Below are 25,292 nucleotides of genomic sequence, written 5' to 3'. Positions count from 1 at the left end.
GTGGTCAGAATTGTTGGTACCCTTGGTAAATATGATCAAGAAAGGCTGTGAAAATAAATCTGCATTGTTAATCCCTATTAATTATCTCTGCTATTCTGCAGCTATTGTCCTTGGAGAGCCTTTAGCCACTCAAACTCTCCTCCTCACCGTGCATTAGGATGACATTGACACCTGTCCTCTTCCAGGAAGATTTATAACATCTTTAGTTGATTGGAAATTCTTAATTATTGCCCTGATGGTGGAAATGAGAATTTTCAATACTCCAGCTCTTTTCTTAATGCCATTTTCTATTTTGTGAAGCTCAACAATCTTGTTCTGCACATCAGAACTATATTCTTTGCTTTTACTCATTGTGATGGATGATTAAGGGAATTTGGCCTTTGTTTTCCCTCATATTTATATTCCTGTGAAACAGGAAGTAATGGCTGGATAATTTCATGTTCATAATCACCCTGGTGAGCTACAAATTACAAATATGAATGGGAATATACTTCAGAGATATTTTACTCATAAGAATTTCTAAGGGTACCATTAATTTTGGCCAACGTGTATTAGAGAAAAACATTTATTTCATAATGCGATTTCCCCCCATTTTACATTTTTATTCTTCAATGAAAGGTTTGATTTTTGTACATTTTTTTAAATAAAATATCAATAGGATTAACAATGCGGATTTATTTTCACATCTTTTTTTGATCATATTTACCAAGGGTACCAACAATTCTGACCACAACTGTATGAAAATGTATTGTCAGGAAGTTATACCATTTCTTTTCCTTTAGGTTCCTAAACAGAAGAGGCTCTTACCAGTACCCAAACTTCCAGAAGATCATGAAAAGAGGTCAGTCCAACACACAAGTGAGGTGACCACTTGTGAAAATGCATCTGTTTTCCATTTTTCGAAATGAATACATTTTATTTTTAATTTCAAATTAAAAGCATAACAGTTTGAGTGAAAGGTTGAACTGAAGAACTAACATAAACTTCAGAACACATTTGTTATCCATGTTATCCAGCGTGATTTTTGCTTATTAGTGAATGTTGAATCTTAAATATTTCTTTATTTTAGGCCAAGGTTTTAATTTTTAACTTTATTTTAGGGAATGAATGAATGTCCATGTTCCAATTGAAATAATTTGGACTAACCCATTTGGGCTAACCACTTTCTTTCAGTCGGATCTGTCAAGATGGCTTTGAGTCCACAGAGAATCGTATCCAGGTCCTGAAGTCACTTCCTGTCAATCTGTCATTGAATACTGATGTGCACAGTGCAGAAAACAAACAAGACCTGTTCGGTTCAGTGCCGATTGAGGATGGTGTTGTGGCCACTGAGAAGGCTGAGGTTTATGCTCAGGCATTCTCCAACCATCACCAGCAGCAGGGGATTCAGTATCAGCGCATGCCCTACCATCAGCCTTTACAGGATCCAGCGAGCGTCAGCCATGACGAATACATGAAGGATGAACAGTGCAGTACACCAGATAGCACCTTTGAGGACTCCTACCCTGAGGAGACTATGGTGAGCTTTCTGTCAGTTTACGACAATCACTGGTAGCTACTCGTCAATTTGTTTCTTCAGTAGGTTCACACTTCTGTCATAACTCTGTTTTTCAGAAGTACAGGGTACACACCACACTAGGGGCAGAAAATGTCTCCCAGAAGCATTCGGGGATGTAAGTACAACATGCCAAAACCTTGATCTTCATTTACACTACCATTCAAAAGTTTGAGGTCGGTAAGATTTATAAAACTTACAGTAAAAACAATAATACTGTGAAATGTTATTATTGGAATTTAAAATAACGGTTCTATTTCAATATATTTTAAAATGTAATTTATGCATGTGATGGCACAGCTGAATTTTCAGCATCGTTACTCCAGTCTTCAGTGTCTTCGGTTCTCATCGTTACGCCAGTCTTTGCTTAATATTTTTGTGGAAACGATGATACCTTTTTTCAGGATTCTGTCATGTTTGATCAATTCAATGCATCTTTGATTATTAATTTTTTTTTAAAAAGCTTATCTGACCCTATCCCTGCCCCTAAACATTTGAACATCAGAATATAGCGAATCTATTGGAATTCTACACTCAAATTTCCTCTAGTTTTTAAAATTCTCTAGAAAAGTACATTTGAATCACAGTAAAAATCAAGTTCTGTCTAGATGCTCTGTATTAGATGCCTCAAATTATGAGCTGGGACTGAACATTTTCTGTACAGTAGATCTACCGCATTCTTAATTTAATAGCAGTTGTACAAAAACTCAAGTTCGGGAACTGTTCTTCTGTAGACTTTCTTTTATTATTGAATTCTATAGTAAAAGTGCTATGATTATTGCCTTAAATATCTTGCCTTCTGACAGATAACATTAAAAACTCACTTTTTTTTTCAAACCAATATGCCAATATATTGTGCATTCCTTTTCTTGACAAAGAATGTGAACCATATGGCATTCTTGGCAAAATCATAATATTAGACTTGATTTTAAGACTTGATTTTTACATGCACTGGTGGTATACAATAGCTCACTGCTATACCATAGCTCACTGCTGTCTTTTTTCACAAATGTGGACAAACAAAGTGTTTTTCTTTCTATTATGATCTCCATTCACACAACAGTTATCTTATCCTCTCCTAGAGACATGTTCCAGTACAGTATAGAAGCGAGTCGTTCGGCCCGCGAGAAGGCCGGTGAGGGGCCGATGATCTATTTGAACAAGGGCCAATTCTACGGCATCACTCTCAGTGAGACCGGGGCCAACAAGGGCCTTCGCCATCCCATCAGTAAAGTGCGGGTGAGTATTGCTGTTACCATGACAACCACTCTTAATTCTGTACTATAATTGATATTAAGGGCCAGAATCATTGTAACACAACTGTCGCTCTCAGAGTGTAGTGATGGTGGTGTTTGGACAGGAGAAATGTCGGGATGAGCAGCTAAAGCACTGGAACTACTGGCACTCCCGCCAGCACACGGCCAAACAGAGAGTCCTTGACATAGGTGGGAATCTGCTTTACATCTCTCCTAATCTTTTACATATGTCTTAAAGTCCCCCTGTAGTCAAATATTGTATCCCTTAAAACTTCTCTTTGATCATCAAAATGACATATTCAAATGTTTTTTCTTGTGAAAATGATTTTCTCGTGCCTTAAAATAGCTTGAATGTAACTCTACACCCTTGCCTCATTTACTATACGCGGATCAATGAATATGCAAATTAGTCCCGCCTCCACTCAGTCACACACCACCCAGCGCCTCCTGATCCACTGAAATGTAGTAAACGCAAAACAATGGCATACACGGATAATGACTGATAAAACTATGTTTTTACTAGCAGACAACTACAGTGAATACTGTAACATTCGTTAAAGTTACTTACTTGACGATGTTGTGTCCTAACATGCCTTGAAGACTTGAATACAGCCGTTTGTGATTGTTAATTTGCGCCCGCGAGCATACGCATGTGAAGTGCAGACGCTGCTGCGGGAGAGGTGCGTCTGACTCCGGGCTACTTTTACACTGTTGCCATGGGTTATAATGCAAGTTAGCGGTTCTAAATTCACATTAAACCACAGCTTCATGGGTTTTTTGCTCTGATTTATTTTTGGTTTTGTGCTGGTATTGGTATATTTTGAATGCTAGTGATAGGAATCGATCCCTTGATGTGATTGGTTATTGGTTTGTGACGTAGCAAACCAAGGGCTGTTTCAAACCATATTTCTGGGTCAGCCTTTGGGAAACTACAGTTTTAAGGAGAAAATACACAGCAATGGTGTTGATTAATAGATTGGCACATGGTTTGTCTAAAAGCATATTAAAAACACCACATAGACAAATAAACAACATAAAAAACTTGATTTTCACTACAAGGGGACTTTAAAGGTGCACATTAGCCGAATTTCTGTAACATTTTGCAGGCAAAGAAGTCTATTGTCAGTAGTATAGCAATCACATTGAAACATTCACTTTCAGACCAAGCAGTTTTCTGTTGGTCAGTTTCGCAAATCTGCGTGGCCAACATTAACCTATTGCGAAATCATACACCTTTTTTAAATTGTCATTTTCCTGTAGAAGTATAGAAACAATCTTAGTTCAAGATATTACTTGAGAAGAAAAATGACAAGATAACAAGTCTTTAATTAAGTGATTTATGCTTAAAAACAAGCAAAAGTCTGACAGTAGGCTAAGAAAAATAAACTTGTTTCCCTTTAAATTCAGTTTATTTTTCTTACTCCATTGGGAGATATTTTTTTCTTGTTTTGAGTCACTTAATTTTGATCAGTTTTTCAGTAAACAAGACTATATAATTTCTCAATTTGCTTCCAAATTAAATATAAGAATGTTCAGATATTTGTACTGGAAAACAAGGCAAAAATCCTGAAAAAGAAAGCAATTTTTTGCATGGATTCCTATTAAAATGATTGGAGACCCAGTGTGTTTTTTTGTGTGTGACTCTACGTTTGCGTCATTATATGCGTCCCCTCCCTCTTTTATTCTCTGCGTCTGTATCCCTGGATACCAGATAACTGTAGTCCCTTCCTTTTGTTCATCTTTGCTCTTCCCAGTTCCTTATGTGTTTTATTTAAGGTGTATCCTAAAAAAGGGATCTGCAACTTTAGCACAATGCTTAGGGCAAAGTATTCCATCATAACTCCCAGTTGGGAACCATAAGGACAATGAGGGGTCAGGTTAAAGGAAGGGGGGTTTGACACCTGAGGGGCACTGTGATGGTCTTCTCTGTGGCAGCTGGCAGCCTGACGTGGTTTGGCCATGATTTCGGAAGACCGAAACCCGATCTGCTGATCCTGATGTTTTCCTGATTTGAATAACAGTATCCAGGGATTTTTCATAGTGCCTGAGGCAGAAGATCAGGATTTGAATAGGAGCGTTAACCGTTTGGGGGGGAGGTTGAATCCTCAGACAAGTGGGGGCTTGGGAAAGGGTCCTGCTCTTTTGTAAAAGGAAGGCTTGAGTAACATCTGCCATATATTTAAGCGGTGTTGTATTTACACAGCAGGCAGGTACCATGTCATAGACGTGAAGCGTGTAACAGAACGCCTGTCTCTGAGGTCAAAATGCGTCCCGCTGTGTTTTTTTTTTTCCTTTGAATTTTTAAATCACTCTGAATATAAACTGAAGTGCTCAAATTTGTTTGCAGCTTTGCATATTATATACATATTTACTCTCTGTAAATTGTCTCTTTGCCACATTTATCCTATCTTGATGTTGTTTGAAAATACAGTGGGGTGTAAAGTCTTAGTAAAAATGTAGCTTTTTTTCAACTAATATTATCAGCATAACAATTTGAGTGACAAGTTGAACTTGAAAATTGACATGAATTTGACAATGTCTCAGTGTTTGGTATGTCCAGCCTTTGCATTAACAAGAGCAGCACTTGAGCTGGCAAAACCTGATGATCATGTTATCCAGCATGATTCGAGAATCAAACACAACAGCATCTTGTGCTTCAGTGAAAGCAATGAAATCTGGACTTATGCACAAAGGATTTCAAAGGGTCACATACCTGATGTAGAATCTTAAATATTACTTATTCATTTTGCATATCTTTTTTTAAATCCTCAAAATACATAATTATAAAATATATAGAAAATAAATACAATTCACAATGAGATAAAGTTTAAGATTATCTTATCTAAATTGAATTGGATACATTTTATTTAATTCAACATATCTTATTTATATTTTTTATTTATCTAAAAAAGATCTTAAAATAAGAATAAGCATAAGATTTTACATGTGGATTCCCACATTTTACATTTCAAAGTAAAATATTTTTTTATTCAATATCTAAATATTTATTAGATATTTTATTTATCTGAATACAATCATGCATCCCAGATTTTACATATCATCTCAGATATTTTTTATTTAAATTGTTTTCAGCTTATTTTATTCATTTTAATGTAGTTTTTCCAGTTGATTTTATTTAAATATTTTTTATTATTATTTTATTTTCTTTTATGTAAAGCACTTTGAATTACCATTGTGTATGAAATGTGCTATATAAATAAACTTGCCTTGCCTTGCCTTAAATAAGATCTTAAATTGTAATTTTTTGAAAAATGTAGACAAAAATATTTATTCTATTTTATTTTATTTATTTACTAATAATTAATAATAATTTAATTCTAATATTTATTTTATTCAGTTTACTACATTTTATTGTGTGTGTGTATGTAAAGCACTTTGAATTACCATTGTGTATGAAATGTGCTATATAAATAAACTTGCCTTGCCTTGCCTTAAATAAGATCTTAAATTGTAATTTTTTGAAAAATGTAGACAAAAATATTTATTCTATTTTATTTTATTTATTTACTAATAATTAATAATAATTTAATTCTAATATTTATTTTATTCAGTTTTATTTATTTTTTTTTTTTATACCAAATAAGGTCTTGAATCTCAGATTATCTGTGTGGCCTCAGACATTTAAACCTTACTGTGTACTGTTGAGGGCTTAAAGAAAAGATTATATGTAATGCCAGAAATGGTCGATTGCTTACAAAATTACAAAAGATAACTAATCTGTCATATTTCACCCTTCAGCCGACTATAAAGAGAGCTTCAGCACCATTGCCAACATCGAAGAAATCGCTTACAATGCTGTGTCCTTCACCTGGGATGTCAATGAGGAGGCAAAGGTGAGACTTCAGCTTTGATTCTCAGAGTTCTTACCTGGATATTAAATTTGCTGTGTGCAGGTCAGGCTGAAGTTGTTTGATAACAGCCATTGAGCCTGAGGAGACATTACAGCTCCCTTCTCCTTCTCTTTCCTGCAGCATCCTATTCACTGTCAGGAGGATATTTCCTTCTTAGTTCCAGTACTTAAGTTTACTTTAAGTGCACACTTAAGGGAGGAGGTCCACCCAGGGCTCATGGTCAATATTTGTCTTTAAAACTAAGCTTTTGAAGTAGCATGATGTGTCATTGTGATAGTAAGTGGAAGACTTAATAGCAAATCCTCTACCTCTGGAAATGTTATGTTATGTTATGTTATGTTATGTTATGTTATGTTATGTTATGTTATGTTATGTTATGTTATGTTATGTTATGTTATGTTATGTTATGTTATGTTATGTTATGTTATGTTATGTTGTGTTGTGTTGTGTTGTGTTGTGTTGTGTTGTGTTGTGCTGTGCTGTGCTGTGCTGTGCTGTGCTGTGCTGTGCTGTGCTGTGCTGTGTTTTGTTTTGCCTAATTCAGATAAATGTATATAAAAGATGCAGTGTTTCATGGGAATTTTAAAGGGTTGCAGAAATATAAACATTTACATGCCTTCAATTTAAGAGCCAACAGATGATGGTTTGATAATGTAGAAGGATGTGGTAAGATTTCAGTCTTACTTTGTATTTGTTCAACCATCATTTGCTCACATGCACCCACATGCACACAGAAAGTCAGAGCCCACACTAGAGAGTTTTGTTGTGAAAGATTTGTCCATGTGTGCAGTTGCTAACTGATTCTTGTCAGAATTGATCACGTGGCCCTGAGAAAGCAAGTGGTTCTCATAACATCGAACAACAAGCTCCTCTATGAAACAACAGCTACAGGCACAGACACGAAAGGACGGGAGACCGTCAGTGGGAAACTATTTTCACCTCGGGCTGAATGATTCGCTACCTTTCATCTTTCAACAGTTGTTTTTCCAGTGTCTCTTGATAAATTGGCATAAGACAGGTTACAGTTGGGGATATTTCAAATCAATTTAGTTTTGCTTACTATTTGAATAAACCACAGACAGGCACACAATGCTAGAGTGCTTATGTGGTTTTTGTTTAGAGTTGCCATTTAGAGATTTTAAGATTGTGAACATGTAAGATTGTGAAAAGATGTACTTTTCACTATTAAAGGTCACAAGTGATAGAAGGTTTTGCCTACACATAAGCTGGATGGGTGTTTTTGAGATTAAAGATAGACTAGTGCTAAAACGATTTTTAAAGTGAACCTGACGTGAACTGCTGTGCTTTATTCACCTTCTTTTTTTTTAAGTCTGGGAGGCCATCCAATAATAGCTTTTTATTCAGGACTAGTCTATTAATCAAACCGTCTGTAAAGGTTCACACTGAGGTGTGTCATTTCACTACTATCGCCACTAGCATCACCAAACAGATTTGCAAAAATAATGATTTTCAAACATGTTAGACACACCTCCCCCCAGCCATTGGTCGAAACAGTGATGCTAGTATTGGAGCATTGCAGCACGTTTTTGCATCTTTTATAAGCATCTTGCGATTTCAAAATGTTGTGTTAAGTTAATAAAAGGTTAGGGCTGATTGTCACAGGACACATTTTTGCCTTTCACAGTGCTGCTTTTTAAATGATTTTTTTTTTTTTTGTAAATATGCAAGGTGGATGTATTTGACAAAAGAAGTTTAAAAAAAAAAACACAAAAACAAGGCATGCAGGGCAGTGGAGTGAGAAAAAGCAAAGTCTCTAAACATGTTTTGTTTTAGTTAAACTCCTTTTAACTTGCGGGTCCCTTAATGTGCTGTTTTCTACATATAAATCATTAAAAATCCTCTGTGAACAGCCCCTTATTGTGCTGTTTTCTAGTTATTTTTAAATGCACAAAGTGAATGGCCCCTTACTGCCCTTTTTTCTAGTTTTTAAATGCAAAAACACGTTATGTGTGAACAGCCCCTTACTGCAGTTTTCTGGTTTTTAAAGACATTCTGTGTGGACGGCTCCTTACTGCACTGTTTTTTTTTTATTTATGCAAAAACATGTTCCGTATAAACAACCTCTTACAGTACAGTTTTCTGTGTTTTAAACTCAGAAAATGTGTTGTGTGTGAACAGCCCCTTACTGAGCTGTTTTCAAGTTTTTAAATGTATAAAGTGTTCTGTGTGAATGGCTCCTTACTTTTTTTTTTTATGCAAAAACATGTACTGTGTAAACGACCCTTACAGTACTGTTTCCTGTTTTTAAATTTAAATGGGTTATGTGTGAACGGCTCCTTATACTGTCCTGCTTTCTAGTTTTTAAACATAAAAATGGGTTCTGTGTGAACGGCCCCTCACTGTGATTTATTTTATTTTTTTTCTAGTTGTTATACACAATAACATATTCTGTAAAAACATTCCCTTTATAGCTGAGCTGCTTGGTGGAAAAACTACCCCTGGCTCTTTTGTCATAAGATAATAAGACCTGATTGCCTGGCCATACTTGACCTTTTCCATGCTCAGAAATGCATGTTTGTCAAGCTGATTTGTGTATGCGTCTTGTTTTTTTCTTCTTCCAGGTTTTCATTACGGTGAACTGTCTGAGCACCGATTTCTCCTCACAGAAGGGAGTCAAAGGTCTTCCACTTATGATCCAGATTGACACCTACAGTTACAACAACAGGAGTAACAGACCCATTCACAGAGCCTACTCACAGATCAAGGTCTTCTGTGACAAGGTTGGTGCTGCGTCAGTGTCATTGTTGTGGGTCATTTAAGTCAAGGACCTGAATAATTTTATTTGCACAAGTATAACAGTTTACAGTGGAAATTTTCTGTGATTGCCATTTCTTGTAGTAGCTGTAATGATGTTTTGTATTGCTGTTCATTTGTCACTGGAATTAACTACTTTATATTCTAAGCTTAGTTTATGGTGTTATTTAGTAAATGTTAATTTTTACCTGCTGTCCTTTCCATACCTTATATCTGTGTAACAACAATAGCCAGTATGTTCACAGAAACATCTTCTCAACAGGGAGCTGAGCGAAAAATTCGTGATGAAGAGAAAAAGCAGCTTCGGAAGAAGGTCAAAGGTCAGGCTGCTGGCAACCAGGGTCATGATGGTGAGAGTTCTGTCAATCAACCATACATTCATTTATATAATATAGCGCCATTATCCCTAGATGTTGTCTCTATCACTTTACTCTGATTCTGGATAAAATGCATGTACAGTAGGCATTTTGTGATGAGTAAGAATATGACTAAAAACAATTTTGCATTGCAGGTTTTGACCTAATATGTGACGACTATGAGCTTGTGGTCTGTGAAGCATGACTATGTGGGTTTCTCGGCGTCAGCTTGCTGGTTTTGACTTGAGTCATTGGTTTTCTTTCACTCTGTTAGGTAAGAGAGGAAGTTTTGCCACTTTAGCTCAAAAGAGGCCAGATATTACGCTCTTCAAAACTATGACAGACCTGGAGTCCCAGCCTGTCCTCTTCATCCCCGATGTCCATTTGAACAACCTCCAGAGAGCCGGTCAGGTGAGGAGGAGGATGAATGCAGTTCTCAAAGTGATACTGAAGCTGTTTCAGTGCTGAATTGTTGAGTATTGATGTGCAGTGATCAGAACTAATTACTGAGGTGTAGTATCTTAATAATGACTAGACCATAGTGAGTTACTTAAGCTATTAGTTATTAACTTTAGTTTTACTGAATTATCAAAAGTTCTGCTTATACTTTTGGACATAATGTGAAAGACAGTTTTAAGTCTCTATAACCTTGTTTTCTCTTTGTTTACAGGTGTTCAGTTTTGGCGTTGAAGAAATGGAGAGTGATGGGTCAGTGCATTTACTATGAATGTCCTGGTTTAATTATAAAAGTCAAGTCAAGTCACCTTTATTTATATAGCACTTTATACAATACAGATTGTGTCAAAGCAGCTTTACAGTGTTAAACAGAAAAATAGTGCCAATAGTGTGAACAAAATTCAATTCTGCTGTAAAGCAGCTCTAAAAAAATAATAGAATTTCTATTGGTATTTAGGATGCAAGATATGGCTTTACAATAATGGCTATGTGCTGAGATTTTATCAGTATGAGTGGACAGCAATTGGCCAGTATTTAATTGTTGCCTATTTTCCATATTTGTGACCCTGGAGCACAAAACCAATCTTAAGTCGCTGGGGTATATTTGTAGCAATAGCCAAAAATACATTGTATGGGTCAAAATTATAGATTTTTCTTTTATGCCAAAATTCATTAGTATATTAAGTAAAGATCATGTTCCATGATGATATTTTGTAAATTTCCTACTGTAAATATATTAAAACGTAATTTTTGATTAGTAATATGCATTGCTAAGGACTTCATTTGGACAATTTTAAAGGCGATTTTCTCAATATTTTGATTTTTTTGCACCCTCAGATTCCAGATTTTCAAATAATCATATCTCTGCCAAATATTGTCCTATCCTAACAAACCATACATCAATGGAAAGCTTATTTATTCAGCTTTCAGATGATGTATAAATCTTAATTTCGAAAAATTGACCCTTATGACTGGCTTTGTGGTCCAGGGTCGCATTTTCATTTTAAGATTACCTTTGCCATCATCCAACACTCACTTAAGTTAAATTTAACTTAAATTTGAAAAACAATATTTAATAGCACTTTTGAATTTAATCTTTTGCAAATCTCAATAATATAAATAAAACAAGAATATAAATTATAGTGTTGTGAAGCCTAAGTTTGCTTAATGACTGATTTTAGTTGTTTAGTGTTTTATTTAAAGTTATTTAGACAAAATAATGTAACGTTTTATTATCAGCCATTTATTGTCTTTTGACCATAACATGAAAATGATTATCTTTTAATTGTCTTTTTGTTCATATTATTAATTGAATGTTTTTTGTATTCATTCATTTATAAAACTACATCTCATAGGAGAAATGTCTTTCAAAGTCCAGCAAGCATCAGACCAGTAGAATCAATCCAGTGTGTTTTAAATGTATCTGCATTTATTTCTTGCAGTATAACTGTAGCATTGAAAGGCATTATTATAATCGTAAATTTGTTTATCTGTTGCTCATGCAGGGTGGCCATGAAAAGACCATTCCGGTCATCAGAGGATGATATTTCTCCACCCGCCAAATACAGCAGAGAGGAAAAGAGAGGTATGATTTACTGCATAGCTGTGAGATTTGCATGTCAACAGAATGTCCCATTCTTCATATTAATTCTTAATGATATTTTTCTGCAGTCCTGCTGTACGTAAGGAGAGAAACTGATGAGGTTTTTGATGCATTGATGCTAAGGTCTCCAACACTGAAAAGTTTGCTTGAGGCAGTAAGTACTGAGCCATGCAGCACATGGGATTTACATTTTGATTTTCTTAACAGACAGAAGTGATTAGGTATTACACTGCATTTAGTAGCAGATCAGATTACTTTCCATGGAATACAAGAATAGAGTCAGAAATAAGCTGCCATTCATGGAGGCTTGTCAGATGATTTTCTGTTTAAGCTGCTGTTTGGATTGGGGTTTTTTTTCTTTTTTTTTTTCTTCAAGATATCAGGCAAATATTCTGTTCCTGTGGAGAAGATGACTAAAATCTACAAGAAAAGCAAGAAAGGGTGAGTAAACATAGTGCTAAAACAATTTTTTTATTAGGAATTATTTTGAATTAAAATTAAATTTTCATTCAACCACTAGTATCCTGGTCAACATGGATGACAACGTCATTGAGCACTACTGCAACGAGGACACATTCATCCTTTCCATTGACAATCAGGCGGACTATTTCCGGGTCACTCTCACTGAAATTTAAATGATTTTAAGTGCCACAATAACACGCTTCTACTGGGAGGACTTTTGTTGCCCTGAAGCAGCACACAATTCATTCTGTGCATCTGTTTGGTTCTTATGAGCTCTGTATTAGAAGAGGAAACTGCTTTCGGAAGTCGTGGACTTGGGAATGCACTTCAGTGGACCTGCTGGTACAGTTTATCTTGTTTAAATAAACTTAATGATGGACAGCCTGAAGAACACATAAAATGCTCTTTCAAAGCACTATAATATGCCAGTCAAGGTCAATGGCTTTTTTCTTTGAGGTGCTGTCTCCCCCTTGAGGCCAACAGTGTGAAGCCCTAAAAAAAACAAGTACCAGACTTTTGCATGTATTGAGTCTTTTCCTGTATCAGTTCTTGATTAATATTTGAACATAAAAGAGATCTATATAGATACTCTTATTCTAGGAAAACATATTGTGTTGTAATATGCACAACAAATAGCATACATTGAAGAATGGCCCAAATGCTACACTGTACTCTTTACCTTATGTGTTACATGAATGTATAGTTTACGCATTTTCCTCATTGTGTTGTATGTTGATGTTTTGATGTCTTTAAAAAAAAAAAAAGAAAAAAAATTGTACATACTTTTTATGGTTTTATTTTATCAGTTTAATAAACAAGATCAAAAGAATGTTCACTGTTTTACATTCACATTAATTTAGGAAAACCAGATGTTCAACTTTCACACAAACTTACAGACATCTATAGTCCATTATGTGCACATTACCATTCAAAAGTTTGGGATCAGTAAGAGTTTTTATTTCTTTTTATTTCATAAGCAATTAATATTTTTATTGAGCTAGGTTGTATTAAATTGATCAAAAGTGACAGTAAATATTTTTGCATCATTACAAACTACTTTCTATTCTTCAAATAATCTGGAAAACGTTTGCACAAAATATTAAGCAGTAATATTACAGTTTTTCTCAATTGCTTTGGCTCAATTCTCGAATGAAACTTTTTTTTCCCGGAGCAATAAGTTCAGATCTCTGAACAGTTAGCTTCTTGTTCACATCAGATTTTAAATGTTTTGGTTGAGTAACTATATTTTGCAGACATGCAATAAAGTTCTGAAGTTCCAGCAAACCGTTGTGACATTTGCACTCACAGTTTAGAGAATGTTAAGATTGTTTCGAAAAATGTGCCAAAGCAATTGAGAAAAACTGTAAGAACTCTTTTCAAGATACTATAAGAAATGTTGCTTGAGCACTAAATCAGCGTATTCGAATGATTTCTGAAGGATCATCTGACACAAGACTGAAATATGAGGCTGAAAATTCAGATTTGCCAACACAGGAATAAATTGTTTTAAAATGTATTAGACAGCTATTGTAATAATATTTCAAAATATTGCTGTATTTTACTGTATTTTTTACCAAATAAACGCAGCCTTGATGAGCAGAAAAGACAAAAACATTTGAAAAACCTTTTTTGTAACAAATTGTACACTGTAAAAAAAAAATCTGTGACATTTACGGTAAAATACTAGCTTTGAGTCTCATAACTGCTGATTCATTCTGATTTCTGTTGCAGTGCTGGGTTAGTGTTCCCCAATCAGAAACAATAGGAATATTAAAACCTTTAAGCTGCAATCTGACAAGCGCTCAAACAGGTTTCTGGTGTTTTTTGAGAAACGGGTCATATGCCATGACCCAGCTAGAGCTCGAGTAGTACTATGCAGTTCAGAAACACAACAAATGCTGTCAGCTTCCTCTTTTTGATCTAGTTTTTTTTTTTTTTTACACACACATTAATCTGACCAGGAAGCCAATCTTTTTAAGTGTTATATATTACAGTAGTACAGTTTATCATTTAGTTTTTTTGATGTTGTAAGTTATTATTATAATGGTGATGATAATTAATAATTGATTTTTTTTTTTTTTTTACATTTGTTTGTTGTATTATTAATTATTGGCTGAACTTGGCTGTTTAATAACAAGTTCCTTTGATACAGCATGCCCTACGCTGACAAGAGGTCAATGAGTTAATGAACAAGCTATAGTTTTTTGTTTGTTTGTTTTTCTGGACAACAAGAACATGTTCAATGGCTTTTTAGCAGCCAAGACTTGTGAATGTGTCTATACAGAAAATTACATTCATAAACCCACCCTGAAAATTGTCACTGGAGTGAATAATGGGCCACTAGACCTGCACAAAAATCATTTTGTTTTAAAATATATACATGTTTAACCACATTATACGTCGTACCTTTGTACAAAGTATCTGCTTGCAACGATACAAGGGAAAAACAGACACTGGACTGTAAGTTTTACTGAAGAGCAGGATTGTTGGCTTGTCTCCATCACACAGATTATCATTTTAATATGGATATGGACAAAATATCTCACATAAAAAAAAAATAATATTTAACAAAAAGCACCACATTTTCTATTGCGCCTACACGGAAAACTTAACTCTTATTTTGAATCTGCCAATGAGGAAGAACTCCGAACAAAAGTGAAAGTAGTATATCACCCATTGAATGTAGCCTATCACGATTCGAGTTTTGATGTTAGCCTAGCAGAGAGCTGGCTCTTGTATAAAATGCGTTTTTCCTAATTTTATGAAAGCATATATATATTATAAGCGACATCTAGCAAAATTATTAGTTATCTTGTCAGGAGCTCTTCGGTGATGTTTACAATCCTCGTCTTCCTTTGGATGGTTTATGGTGAGTTTTTGATATGTATTCGTGTTCCTATATCGTTTTCATCCGAGTTGCTTGCATATATAGACATATTTTATATGAATGTAATAAAAGTGTAATGTTTCACGACGTTAAAATCGATTGATGGGTCAGAATGGTCTTTTTGCTTTCGGTTTTATTTTCAATAGTCTGGTTTTGGTAGATTTGGCGCCCCTTGCCGTTTCAGTGAATGTACTCTCAACACAGGGCTGGAGGGAGCTGATGTGGTCCTGTCCTGCTCTCTGATCGAGGACGGGGGCGGGATGGGAGGCATGATGGGCGGGGCGATGTTCAAGCGCTCTGCCTCCACTCTGGTCTTCAGGGATCTTGTGGGGAATGATGATCTGTCACCAGAGCTCGTGACCCCATATAACCCCCCTGAGACCCATAACGCTGACGATCTGATCTTTGAGTTAACGTGTAAGTGCACTGACCCTGAAGTCAGCAACTGAATGTCTAAAATAAAAAACATATATTAGAATATCTTTCTTTCTCTGTTGTTTCTCACCCCACAGTACCATCCATTCAGATTCCTAATGCAGACTTGCTTCTTCATGCTGATTGCAATGAAAAGGAGGTGGTTTGTGAGATCAGCCGTTATGTTCCTCGTGGTGCTGAGCTGGATTCGCTACCTGCTCATTTCATTGGCTCAGTTCAGCTGGAAGGTGGTGGCATCAGCCTCACTCTGGTGCTACAGACCCTTCACAGTGAGACGACACAATCTGACACGCATCCGCTAATGCAGAGTAAACTGAACCTGCCTCTCAGCCAATCAGGAACATTACTGACAGAGGGTAACGTTGTAATATGTTAATATTATTGGACCTATCTATCTATCTGTCTATCCGTCTGTCTATCTGTCTGTCTGTCTGTCTGTCTATCTATCTATCTATCTGTCTATCCGTCTGTCTATCTGTCTGTCTGTCTGTCTGTCTATCTGTCTGTTTGTCTGTCTATCCGTCTGTCTATCTGTCTGTCTGTCTGTCTGTCTGTCTATCTATCCGTCTATCTATCCGTCTGTCTATCTGTCTGTCTATCCGTCTGTCTGTCTGTCTGTCTGTCTGTATATCTGTCTGTCTGTCTGTCTATCTATCTATCTGTCTATCCATCTGTCTATCTGTCTGTCTGTCTGTCTGTCTATGTCTGTCTGTCTCTCTCTCTATCCGTCTGTCTGTCTGTCTGTCTATCTATCCGTCTGTCTATCTATCCATCCTTCTATCCGTCCGCCTCTATCCGTCTATCCATCCGTCCGTCCGTCCGTCCGTCTATCTGTCTGTCTGTCTGTCTGTCTATCTATCCGTCTATCTATCCATCCTTGTATCCGTCCGTCTGTCTGTCTGTCCATCCATCCGTCCATCTATCTGTCTGTCCATCCGTCCGTCCATCCATCCATCCATCCATGCGGGTCTGTTCACCCACAAACTTTGCATTCACTCCCAAACTATTTGTGTCCTCTCACAAATTATCGCATTCCCCATGAAACTTAGCGGTTTCTCGCTAAACATTTCCATTCTCTCGCAAAAGCATTGTTTCCCCATGAAGCTTTGGTTTCTCTCGCAAAAGAATTGGGGTTCACAAGGAACTTTGTGTCCACTGCCAAAAATGAGTGTTCTCTCGTAAAATACATTCCTCCATTCCAACATTGAGCTGTCTCGCAAAAATATTGCGCTTTCCTTAGAACTTTGTGTTCTCTTTCAAAAGTATTGTTCTCCCACAAAACATTTGAATTCTCTAACAAGCATTATGTTGCAAAACATTTGCATTCTCTTGAAAAACTATTGCGTTCCCCTGAAAAAAGTCTTGCGAGAGAATGCAATAGAATTTTCCCTTCCATCTCTCTCTCTCTCTCTCTCTTTTTAACCATCACCACGTCCCTTTTGGTCAGGGGTGTCCAAACCTGCTCCCGGAGGACCACTGTCCTGCAAAGTTTAGCTCAAATCCTAATTACACACCTGAACCAGCTAATCAAGGTCTCCAGAATGACTACAATTGACTTCCAGGCAAGTTTGTTGGAGCTAAATTCTGGACATTGGCCCTCCAGGAGCAAGATTGGACACCCCTGCTTTAGGTGTTCTGTAAATAAGTTTGGGTCATAACTATTCCAAAAACAAATTAAGAAATCTACTCCATAAAAAGAATCTAACAATGGGTCATAAGTAGTGATGGGTGCTATCAAAACACTGCTTCACGAAACTTGTTTTAAATGAGTGGTTCGGAGGTTGCATCAAACTCCCAAAGTCATGTGAGTTCAGCAAACAAGGCTTTTGTCTCCATGCTGTTAGTTTGCAAAGCAAATCTTTGTTTTGCTTATCACTAGCTTGTCAGGTTCTTGTTATGGAGGAGCGCTCTTAAGAATAATCTTACTGTTTGCATTGTTTGTGTAAGTAATGACATTTTTACCCCCCTCCCCTCCCCTCCCCTCTTTACCGCTCTACCCAGTTGTGTTTGTGGTGTTTTCGCGTGTTCCATCCATCGTGGCTCCAATAGGGGGTGATGTGCTGCTAGACTGTGGCTTTAGACAAAAGAACTCCATCCCCGGGCAGGATGTGGCACTTGAGTGGCGCATACAACACAGAGGAAATGGGCGTAAAATTCTTGATATAAAAGCGAGGGAAACAGAGACAGATGTGGGACAAGATTGTAAGTGAGAAATATTCATATATTTAAAGGTAAAACATGTTTGGATGTTAAATATCACACTACTACTGTACACTGCAGTATTTGTGGACCGGGAAGGCACAAGCGCTGAGGCAGATCTTCTGGTGAGGGACGGTAATGCGTCTCTGACTTTGAAGAGGTTAAAGGTCACAGATGAGGGCACATACATCTGTACTGTCGGCTCTGGAGAGTTTCAGACTCAACAGATCGTGCAGCTGCTCATCACACGTGAGTCTTTCATTGGCATATGTACTGAGAGGGGTCAAAATGTCCATTAATATGTTATACAATTCATATTCTATAAAAAGGTGTTTCTTCAGCTATGGACACTTTTTAGAAAATAGACTCTTAAAATACTTTCACACTTTCAAAAGTTTATTTAATCTGTCAACTAACAACAGTGGACATACATCACAGGAGAATTCTGTGTTGCTATCTGTGAAGCCAAGCATAAGAATAGCCTACTAATGTACATTTGTTAACCCACAGTAACACATTTTAACAGATTAATCGCATATTTTCGTTTGCTGCATGCTTTTAAAAACACAATAAATTTTTTTTTTTTTTTTTAGGAAAATACATATTTCACTTAATATTTTACATACATTTTGCTTAATTTTGCATAATTTGCATTAATATTAATTTTGTGTCTTATTTTCATCATGTCACAACCATGTCTCCTTGGTATGGAGCCCCTAAATAATGGTGAAGGTAAAAGAGAGAGAGAGAGAGAGAGAGAGAGAGAGAGAGAGAGAGAGAGGAGGAAAAAATATATTTGAATGCTTTTGAGTTTTCTCACAAAAGTGTTACGTTCCCCGGAGAAACGTTGCTTTTGCTTGCAAAACTTTTTAATTTACTCAGAAGTGTTTTGTGATGAAAATAAAATGAGGTGGGAGGAAAAACTATATTTCATAAACTATATTTTCTCTGAGTTACTCGATACTTGTACGAGAGAACATGAAATTGAAATAGTTTTTCTGCCCATCATATATTTTTCGTCTTAGGGGCACCATGCCTTGGTAAACAAGTACACTAAAGGCCCGTTCACACCAAGCACGATAACTATAAAGATAACGATATAGTTCTAAAAATCGTTCTCAATATTAAAGAATAGCAGAGTCCACACCACAACTATAACGATAAAGGCACAGAGAAACGATATCGTTGGAATCACTTCCAGAACGATTTTTTCCAGCTGATGAACGATACAAAGATTGACAGCCAATCAGAATCCATTCTGTTATAGCTCGAGAATTTAAAGCGGCAGACGCACGTGCGCTTAAAATAAACAGACGATATCGTTCGCTGGTGTGGACGCTAATATCGTTATCTTTATAGTTATCGTTCTTGGTGTGAACGGGGCTTAACTTTAGAAAAATATTACATTAATGTTTTATAAAATATGTAAATCTTTCAAACATGAAAATACTTAATTCTTTGTTTAGATGATAGTTCTAAACAGTTTCCCATTCCTATGTTATGATGGATTTTCATAGTTTAATATTGAAAGTATCAAAAATAAATGGTGAAGGCTTGATAAAAAAAGTTTCTAGACCTTGACCTTCAAATAACTTCACATAAATTGAAATGTTTGTTGTAATAAAAATCCACACATGGGACATTCAGCTTGCTCAAAGTTGAAGAAACCCATAAATTGTTCACATCCATAAATCCTTCAATTTTATTTGAAGGAAATTAGTCAAATATTCCATTCTATATCTTTACTCAGAACCTCCCCGTATCGCACTATCTGAGGAGAAACTGATATTTCAGGATTCAACACCGCAGAAACTGAGCTGCCATTGTCATCGCTACTATCCTCTGGATGTGCAGGTCAAGCTCACAATCAGATGATCATATTTTGATCTCGTTTTGGAGTTGTGTCCTGACAGCCCTGTGCTCCTGTAGGTGGAGTGGTTTTCCCAGGCACCGTCTGAAGAAGAGCCTGTCTCTTTGTCAAAAGAATCCTCCCTCTCCAGTCATCGGCAGCACAATGATGGAACATATTCCCTCTCCTCTCACCTCACCCTACGGCCCGACAAAAACCCACCCGGGACGGTTATCACCTGTAGGGTCTCTCATCCAGCCCTAGAAACTCCGAGTGATGCCACTCTGACTGTGGACAAACCTAACCCAGGTAAGAGATTTTTTTGTGTTAGGTTACCCATGATGTTTTCACAAATATGATTTGTGTAAATTCAGTGTTGATCATAGAGCAAACTAGTCAATAAAACAACGAGTAATTTTCATATGCAAAGTAGTTGAATGTAAAATCTGTTAAATTTCTTAATTTAAATATTCATGAAGCTGTTGAACTTTTTTAATTGAACAGACACAGTCTTCTGGACAGTAGTCTTAATGTTGGCGATATCAGTGGTGTTTTTGTATCAAGCATTCAGAGGTGCAGGTGAGTTTAGCTTTTTAAAACATTCACATGCAACTATATATAATATTAACTATATATGCTACTATATATATTTTTTTTTTACAGAAATTAACAGTTTTTTGCAGTAAGGATGCTTTAAATTGTGACAGTAAAGTGTGACAGTATGTTTATATTGATACAAAAAAAAAATTATACTTAAATGTTCTTTTTGAACTTTACATTAATCAAATAAACCAGGGAAAAAAAGTCAGTGTCCACAAAAATATTAAGCATAATGTTTTGAACATTGATGATAAGAAATGTTTATTGAGCACCAAAAAGAAAAAAAAGGTAGTGTATACTGTATAAGACCACACAATGGTGAGAAGACAATGTTAAATGTATTATTGAATTATCATTATTTGTCTTTTAAGAGAACTGAGGACCAGTCTTCTGTGTGATCTCTTGGAACGAGCCATCTTACGTTTTTTTTTTTTACTTCATCTGTCCGCAACGGTCTTCAAATGGGTTTATTTTCATACAGTCATAGTACATTTGTTTAATAGAAGTTGTCAAAATCAATTTCCTGCATAAGTTATTCTATAAACATAAAATGAATTTTAAAAAAAATTCAGATGTTCTAATCTATTGTATGTTGTTTATTTGTTGTACATTTTCCTTGCTTTTGTGAAATAAAAACAACAGAAAAGGCAGTCATAGTACATTTGTTTAATAGAAGTTGTCAAAATCAATTTCCTGCATAAGTTATTCTATAAACATAAAATGAATTAAAAAAAAATTCTGATGTTCTAATCTATTGGATGTTGTTTATTTGTTGTACATTTTCCTTGCTGTTGTGAAATAAAAACAACAGAAAAGGTTTTGTCGATGGTTTTATTGGCATCATTAAAGTATCAGGGGCATATAAGCATGCTGTTTTTGCTATTAAAATCTAATACTGGCATCAGAGCTGATGGCATTACCCCTCTGTGATGGTATATGATTTCATTCATATTTATACATATCATTTGTCATCATATTTAGTTTGTCTCACTTGATCTTACAAGAGAAAAATAGACATGTCTACATTCTCCAACAAACTATAAAAGTCTGTGCTGTGACGAAGGAATGTGAAAACCAACAGTTGTATATTGCATGGCAGTATAGATTATCGTTTATGCTCCGTTTGCATCGATTATCTGTGAATTTCTGTACGTTTCAGTACATTTTGGCAGGCTCGTAGCATTCACATCTTGTTCCCAGATGAGGCTTTTCCACAGAAAAAGAAAATAATTTTGCACATAACAGGCAGTTAATAGTACTAAATTAGCATATCACACGTAAAACAGTGGGATTATTCTGCCATGCAAGTCAAAAGAAACAAATGATCCATCCTTCTGTGTGTGCAAAGAATTCTCACTTGTCCCTTTTATTACAGACTTGGCATTGTATTTTTACTGTTCATTTTCATTACTTGTGCACCTCTAGGTAAGAAAAAAACAGCTATTCTCATAAATGATCTGTCTATTTATTCTGTTCCTCTGGAAATGTCAGTATCTTAAGTACACACACATTGATGGCTCATGAATTGTATCTCAATAACGGTAATGGCAACAGCAGTACTGATACTGGGTTAAGAGGCAAACCTGCAGGGACAGATTATGTCAATATTCATTTCTAAAAGTTCTCCGAAAGGTCAGACGAGAAAGCTTTGGCAATAAAGAGCCAGAAAGAATGTCTACCTCACTTTACGGTCATCTATTCCACACTCAGATTTCTCTCATCTCTCTCTTACATACACTACCATTCAAAAGTTTGTTTTTACAATGTTTCTCTTATGTTCACCAAGGCTGCATTAATTTGATCGAAATACAGTAATAAAAACCGTAACATTGTGAAATATTACAATATAACTGTTTTATATTTGAATATATTTCAAACTAATTTATATAATTCAAATGTAATTCATGATGTCAAAGCTGAGTTTTCAAGAGGTTAATTTGAGCAGCAGATCAGCATAGACTTATTCCGGAAGGATCATGTGACCTGTATTCCTTATCATTAATTTGATTAAAAATACAGTAAAAACAGTAATATTGTGAAATATTATTACAATGCAAAATAACTGTTTTCTATATTAATATTACAAAAAGTAACTTGTTCCTGTGATGGCCAAGCTGAATTTTCAGCATCATTTGTCTCCAGTCTTCAGTGTCACATGATCCTTCAGAAATCATTCTAATACGTTGATTTGGTGCTCAAGAAACATTTCTTACTATTATGGATGTTGAAAACAGTTTTTCTTAATATTTTTGTGGAAACCATAATATGTTTTTTTTTTTTTCAGGATTCTTTGATTAATAGAAAATTTGAAATATTGTCTGACACTGTCACTATTGATCAAATTAATGCACCTTTGCTGAATAAAAGTATTATTATTTTTTAAATTCTGACCACAAACTTTTAAACAGTATTGCATGCCTCCTCCACGAGCACTTTTTTCACAAGTGTCGCCTCATTTTTTTTTTCTTCCTGGCCTCTCCCACTTATTCTTATCGGCCTGTTTTTCTTCTGCTCTCTCTGTGCATTCATGTATGAATGTCTGCGTGTCTGCAGAATGTTTAAATAATGCAGGAGATTCTAAGAGGGAGGGAAAGAGAGAGAAACTGAAATGTGCTCATTCTGGTAAAGGAGAAAGGAGAGCAGATATCGGTGTACTACAGTCACACCAAGGTGAAAACTGACTAAACGGAGAGACCTCGAGATTGAAGCGAGAAGGATGTGGAAAATGGGCGGAGCGCACGATTGTGTTTTCTTCATTCACTCATTCGTTTTCTCATTCGCTGCAGGTGGATCGGCTCAAGAGAAGAAATACACTAGATAAGGAAAGATAAGAAGGAAGAGGTGGTCGATATTCCACTGCGACACGTGTTTCTGCACTGCTACACACAACTGCTCTTAATGAATAATTCACTGTAATGAGTGTAATGATGAATTATTGAGCTTGTGCGGTGCTGGTCCAGTCTGGTCACTAAACACACAAACTCACATAGGCCTGAGCACCAGCACTGATGCCTCTAATAAAAGAAGCCTGAGCATCACAGGACGGCTAAGCACATACACCAACAGAAAGTGCCTGCTCAATCGAAACTACCTGTGTAACCTTTCGTTGCTAAAGAGAAAATGATGTGCAAATACACTCTAAAAAATGCTGGGTCAAAACAACCCAACAGCTGGGTCAAAACAACCCAACAGCTGGGTCAAAACAACCCAATAGCTGGGTTTGTCCCTTTTTAACCCAGCGCTGGGTTATATTTAACCCAGCATTTTTTAGAGTGTAGATATTGAATAAATAGTAAATATATCCTTGAAAACAATTAAAGAGATTGGAGAACTTTAAAATCTCCATATAAATGCCGAACTATGATCAGAAATCCAGCTCAAAGAATTACATTACATTTTTAAGGTAGGGTTAATGATAGGTATAATTGTACCTTTAGAATTATAATTGCCTTTGTAACAATTGTAACTTTATAGCCGTTCAAATTATTCAAAACTCACAGAAAATGATTCCAATGAAGATGACTCCAATGACACCCATAATAATCATCATCTGAGGGACGAAAGGAAAGGACAGAAATAGTTACAATCACACAATTTATCCCTCACTCTACATTACAAGAAGACAGCAACACAAACATCCTGTTTATCGGATTATTCAAGAATATAACAAACAAACGTTTACAAATGGGATTTGCTCATTTTATCAGCTGCCTGGCAAAAATCACAAGTCTGATTGTTTATAAATGTTTAGGTGAAAATCTGGAGAATGGATTTAAAGGGGAGGTCTAATGCTATTTCATGCATTCGGAGTTATTTACACTGTTAAAGTGTTGGATTCTCATGCTAAACATGGCCAAAGTTTAAAAAAAAAATGCGTTGGACGTATGACGGAGTATTTCTGTGCCAAAGACACTCCATCAGGGTTTGTATAAGTTTCGGGAAGTTTTTTTCAAGTATGGCCCTCCTGTTTATACAAACTAACTAATTAACACTAGCAGCTGTACAGAACAAAATCACTGAGCAAAGCATAAGCAACAAGCACTGACCTATTTACTCCTGTATGTTAGTTCATTAACACTTCTGAGCACATTCTGAGCTATTTTAGTATTACTTCTAGTATTTATTAATACTTTGAATTCGTTTTTATTTTTAGTTTAAGTTTGTTACGTGCTGTTGTGTTACGTGCTTTATTGTGTGCTTTTATTTTTCTTTAAATATTTCTATATAACTTTATTTTTAGTTCAGTTTTAATATTTTAGTACATCAACTTCAGCTTAAATATTACAGATAGTTTTTAAGTGTAAGTTTTTCATCTAATATTTATATTTTATTTTAGAAAACACTGGAGTACATCATATAATTTCCTGTTAAATTTGGTGTGTTTCACTTTTTCACTGTAAATCCCTTTGGTTAATTATTAATTAAAATGACGACGTAATAAGTAATATCCTGTATGAGCGCTAAGCTGATTTCATGCAGTCACGATGACTCACCTTGCAATTCTTCCACCAGTATTTGTTCTTCAGTTTGGCAGCACAGCTTTCGAACTGTGACGCCCCGGCCTGTAGAGCATCTGCCCTGTCGTCCAGCTCAGAGAGCTTCTGGTCTCTCTCCAGAACCTTATCCACATTCACACGCATGATATCCACCACCTGCAGACCACAACCACAGAAAGACATGAGACAAGAAAGAACGACACTGAATACTTGTGTTGCAATAGCATTGATTTGTATTTTGGTCATTCTAAATGATGTATGTGCAAAACTGCACAAATTCATGCTGTCCTGTGCATATATAATGCTTCCATTTTTTTGTCCATAAACTCTTTACACACAAACACACACTCACCTCCTCCACTTGTGCTTGTGTCTGCTGCAGCCGGCGGTTGCTGGTGGTGTTTGGAGGGGGAGCAGGAGGACCGGCTCCTCCAGGGCCACCTGGGGCTCCAGGAGCACCTGCTGGGTTTGCATCATCTGCAGCAGACCTG

The 25,292-nt window shown here is 36.0% G+C and overlaps 3 protein-coding genes across 3 annotated transcripts in view; 2 read left to right on the top strand and 1 right to left on the bottom strand.

Annotated features, from left to right (window-relative positions):
* Positions 1-13,116, top strand: part of LOC107656701 (grainyhead-like protein 2 homolog) — a 19,678-nt gene extending 6,562 nt beyond the window's left edge. The window contains exons 3-16 of the mRNA XM_016444643.1: positions 783-841; positions 1,174-1,519; positions 1,615-1,673; positions 2,638-2,794; positions 2,889-3,000; positions 6,571-6,665; positions 9,266-9,424; positions 9,721-9,808; positions 10,089-10,225; positions 10,485-10,522; positions 11,776-11,855; positions 11,942-12,027; positions 12,250-12,314; positions 12,394-13,116. Coding sequence (XP_016300129.1) covers positions 783-841; positions 1,174-1,519; positions 1,615-1,673; positions 2,638-2,794; positions 2,889-3,000; positions 6,571-6,665; positions 9,266-9,424; positions 9,721-9,808; positions 10,089-10,225; positions 10,485-10,522; positions 11,776-11,855; positions 11,942-12,027; positions 12,250-12,314; positions 12,394-12,508 — 1,596 coding nt within the window. The 3' untranslated portion in view covers positions 12,509-13,116. The remainder of the gene's footprint in view (positions 1-782; positions 842-1,173; positions 1,520-1,614; positions 1,674-2,637; positions 2,795-2,888; positions 3,001-6,570; positions 6,666-9,265; positions 9,425-9,720; positions 9,809-10,088; positions 10,226-10,484; positions 10,523-11,775; positions 11,856-11,941; positions 12,028-12,249; positions 12,315-12,393) is intronic.
* A 1,895-nt stretch (positions 13,117-15,011) lies between these two features.
* LOC107656706 (tapasin-related protein-like) lies at positions 15,012-20,875 on the top strand. Its single transcript, XM_016444646.1, has 9 exons — positions 15,012-15,204; positions 15,427-15,639; positions 15,735-16,013; positions 17,659-17,859; positions 17,938-18,105; positions 19,607-19,710; positions 19,786-20,014; positions 20,210-20,284; positions 20,677-20,875. Exons 1-9 carry the CDS (start codon positions 15,168-15,170, stop codon positions 20,682-20,684), a joined length of 1,314 nt encoding a protein of 437 aa, XP_016300132.1. The 5' UTR covers positions 15,012-15,167; the 3' UTR covers positions 20,685-20,875.
* Positions 20,876-22,723: 1,848 nt separating this feature from the next.
* LOC107656704 (vesicle-associated membrane protein 2-like) overlaps positions 22,724-25,292 on the bottom strand; it is a 3,881-nt gene continuing 1,312 nt past the window's right edge. The window contains exons 2-5 of the mRNA XM_016444645.1: positions 25,154-25,289; positions 24,799-24,957; positions 23,804-23,855; positions 22,724-23,118 (exon numbers count right to left, since the gene is read on the bottom strand). Of these exons, the coding sequence (XP_016300131.1) occupies positions 23,102-23,118; positions 23,804-23,855; positions 24,799-24,957; positions 25,154-25,289 (364 nt within the window). The 3' untranslated portion in view covers positions 22,724-23,101. The remainder of the gene's footprint in view (positions 23,119-23,803; positions 23,856-24,798; positions 24,958-25,153; positions 25,290-25,292) is intronic.

Source organism: Sinocyclocheilus anshuiensis, unplaced genomic scaffold (assembly GCF_001515605.1).
Source record: "Sinocyclocheilus anshuiensis isolate Anshui unplaced genomic scaffold, SAMN03320099.WGS_v1.1 scaffold1683, whole genome shotgun sequence".
NCBI classification, from domain to species: Eukaryota; Metazoa; Chordata; class Actinopteri; order Cypriniformes; family Cyprinidae; genus Sinocyclocheilus; species Sinocyclocheilus anshuiensis.
This window is presented reverse-complemented; position numbering and strand designations above follow the sequence as displayed.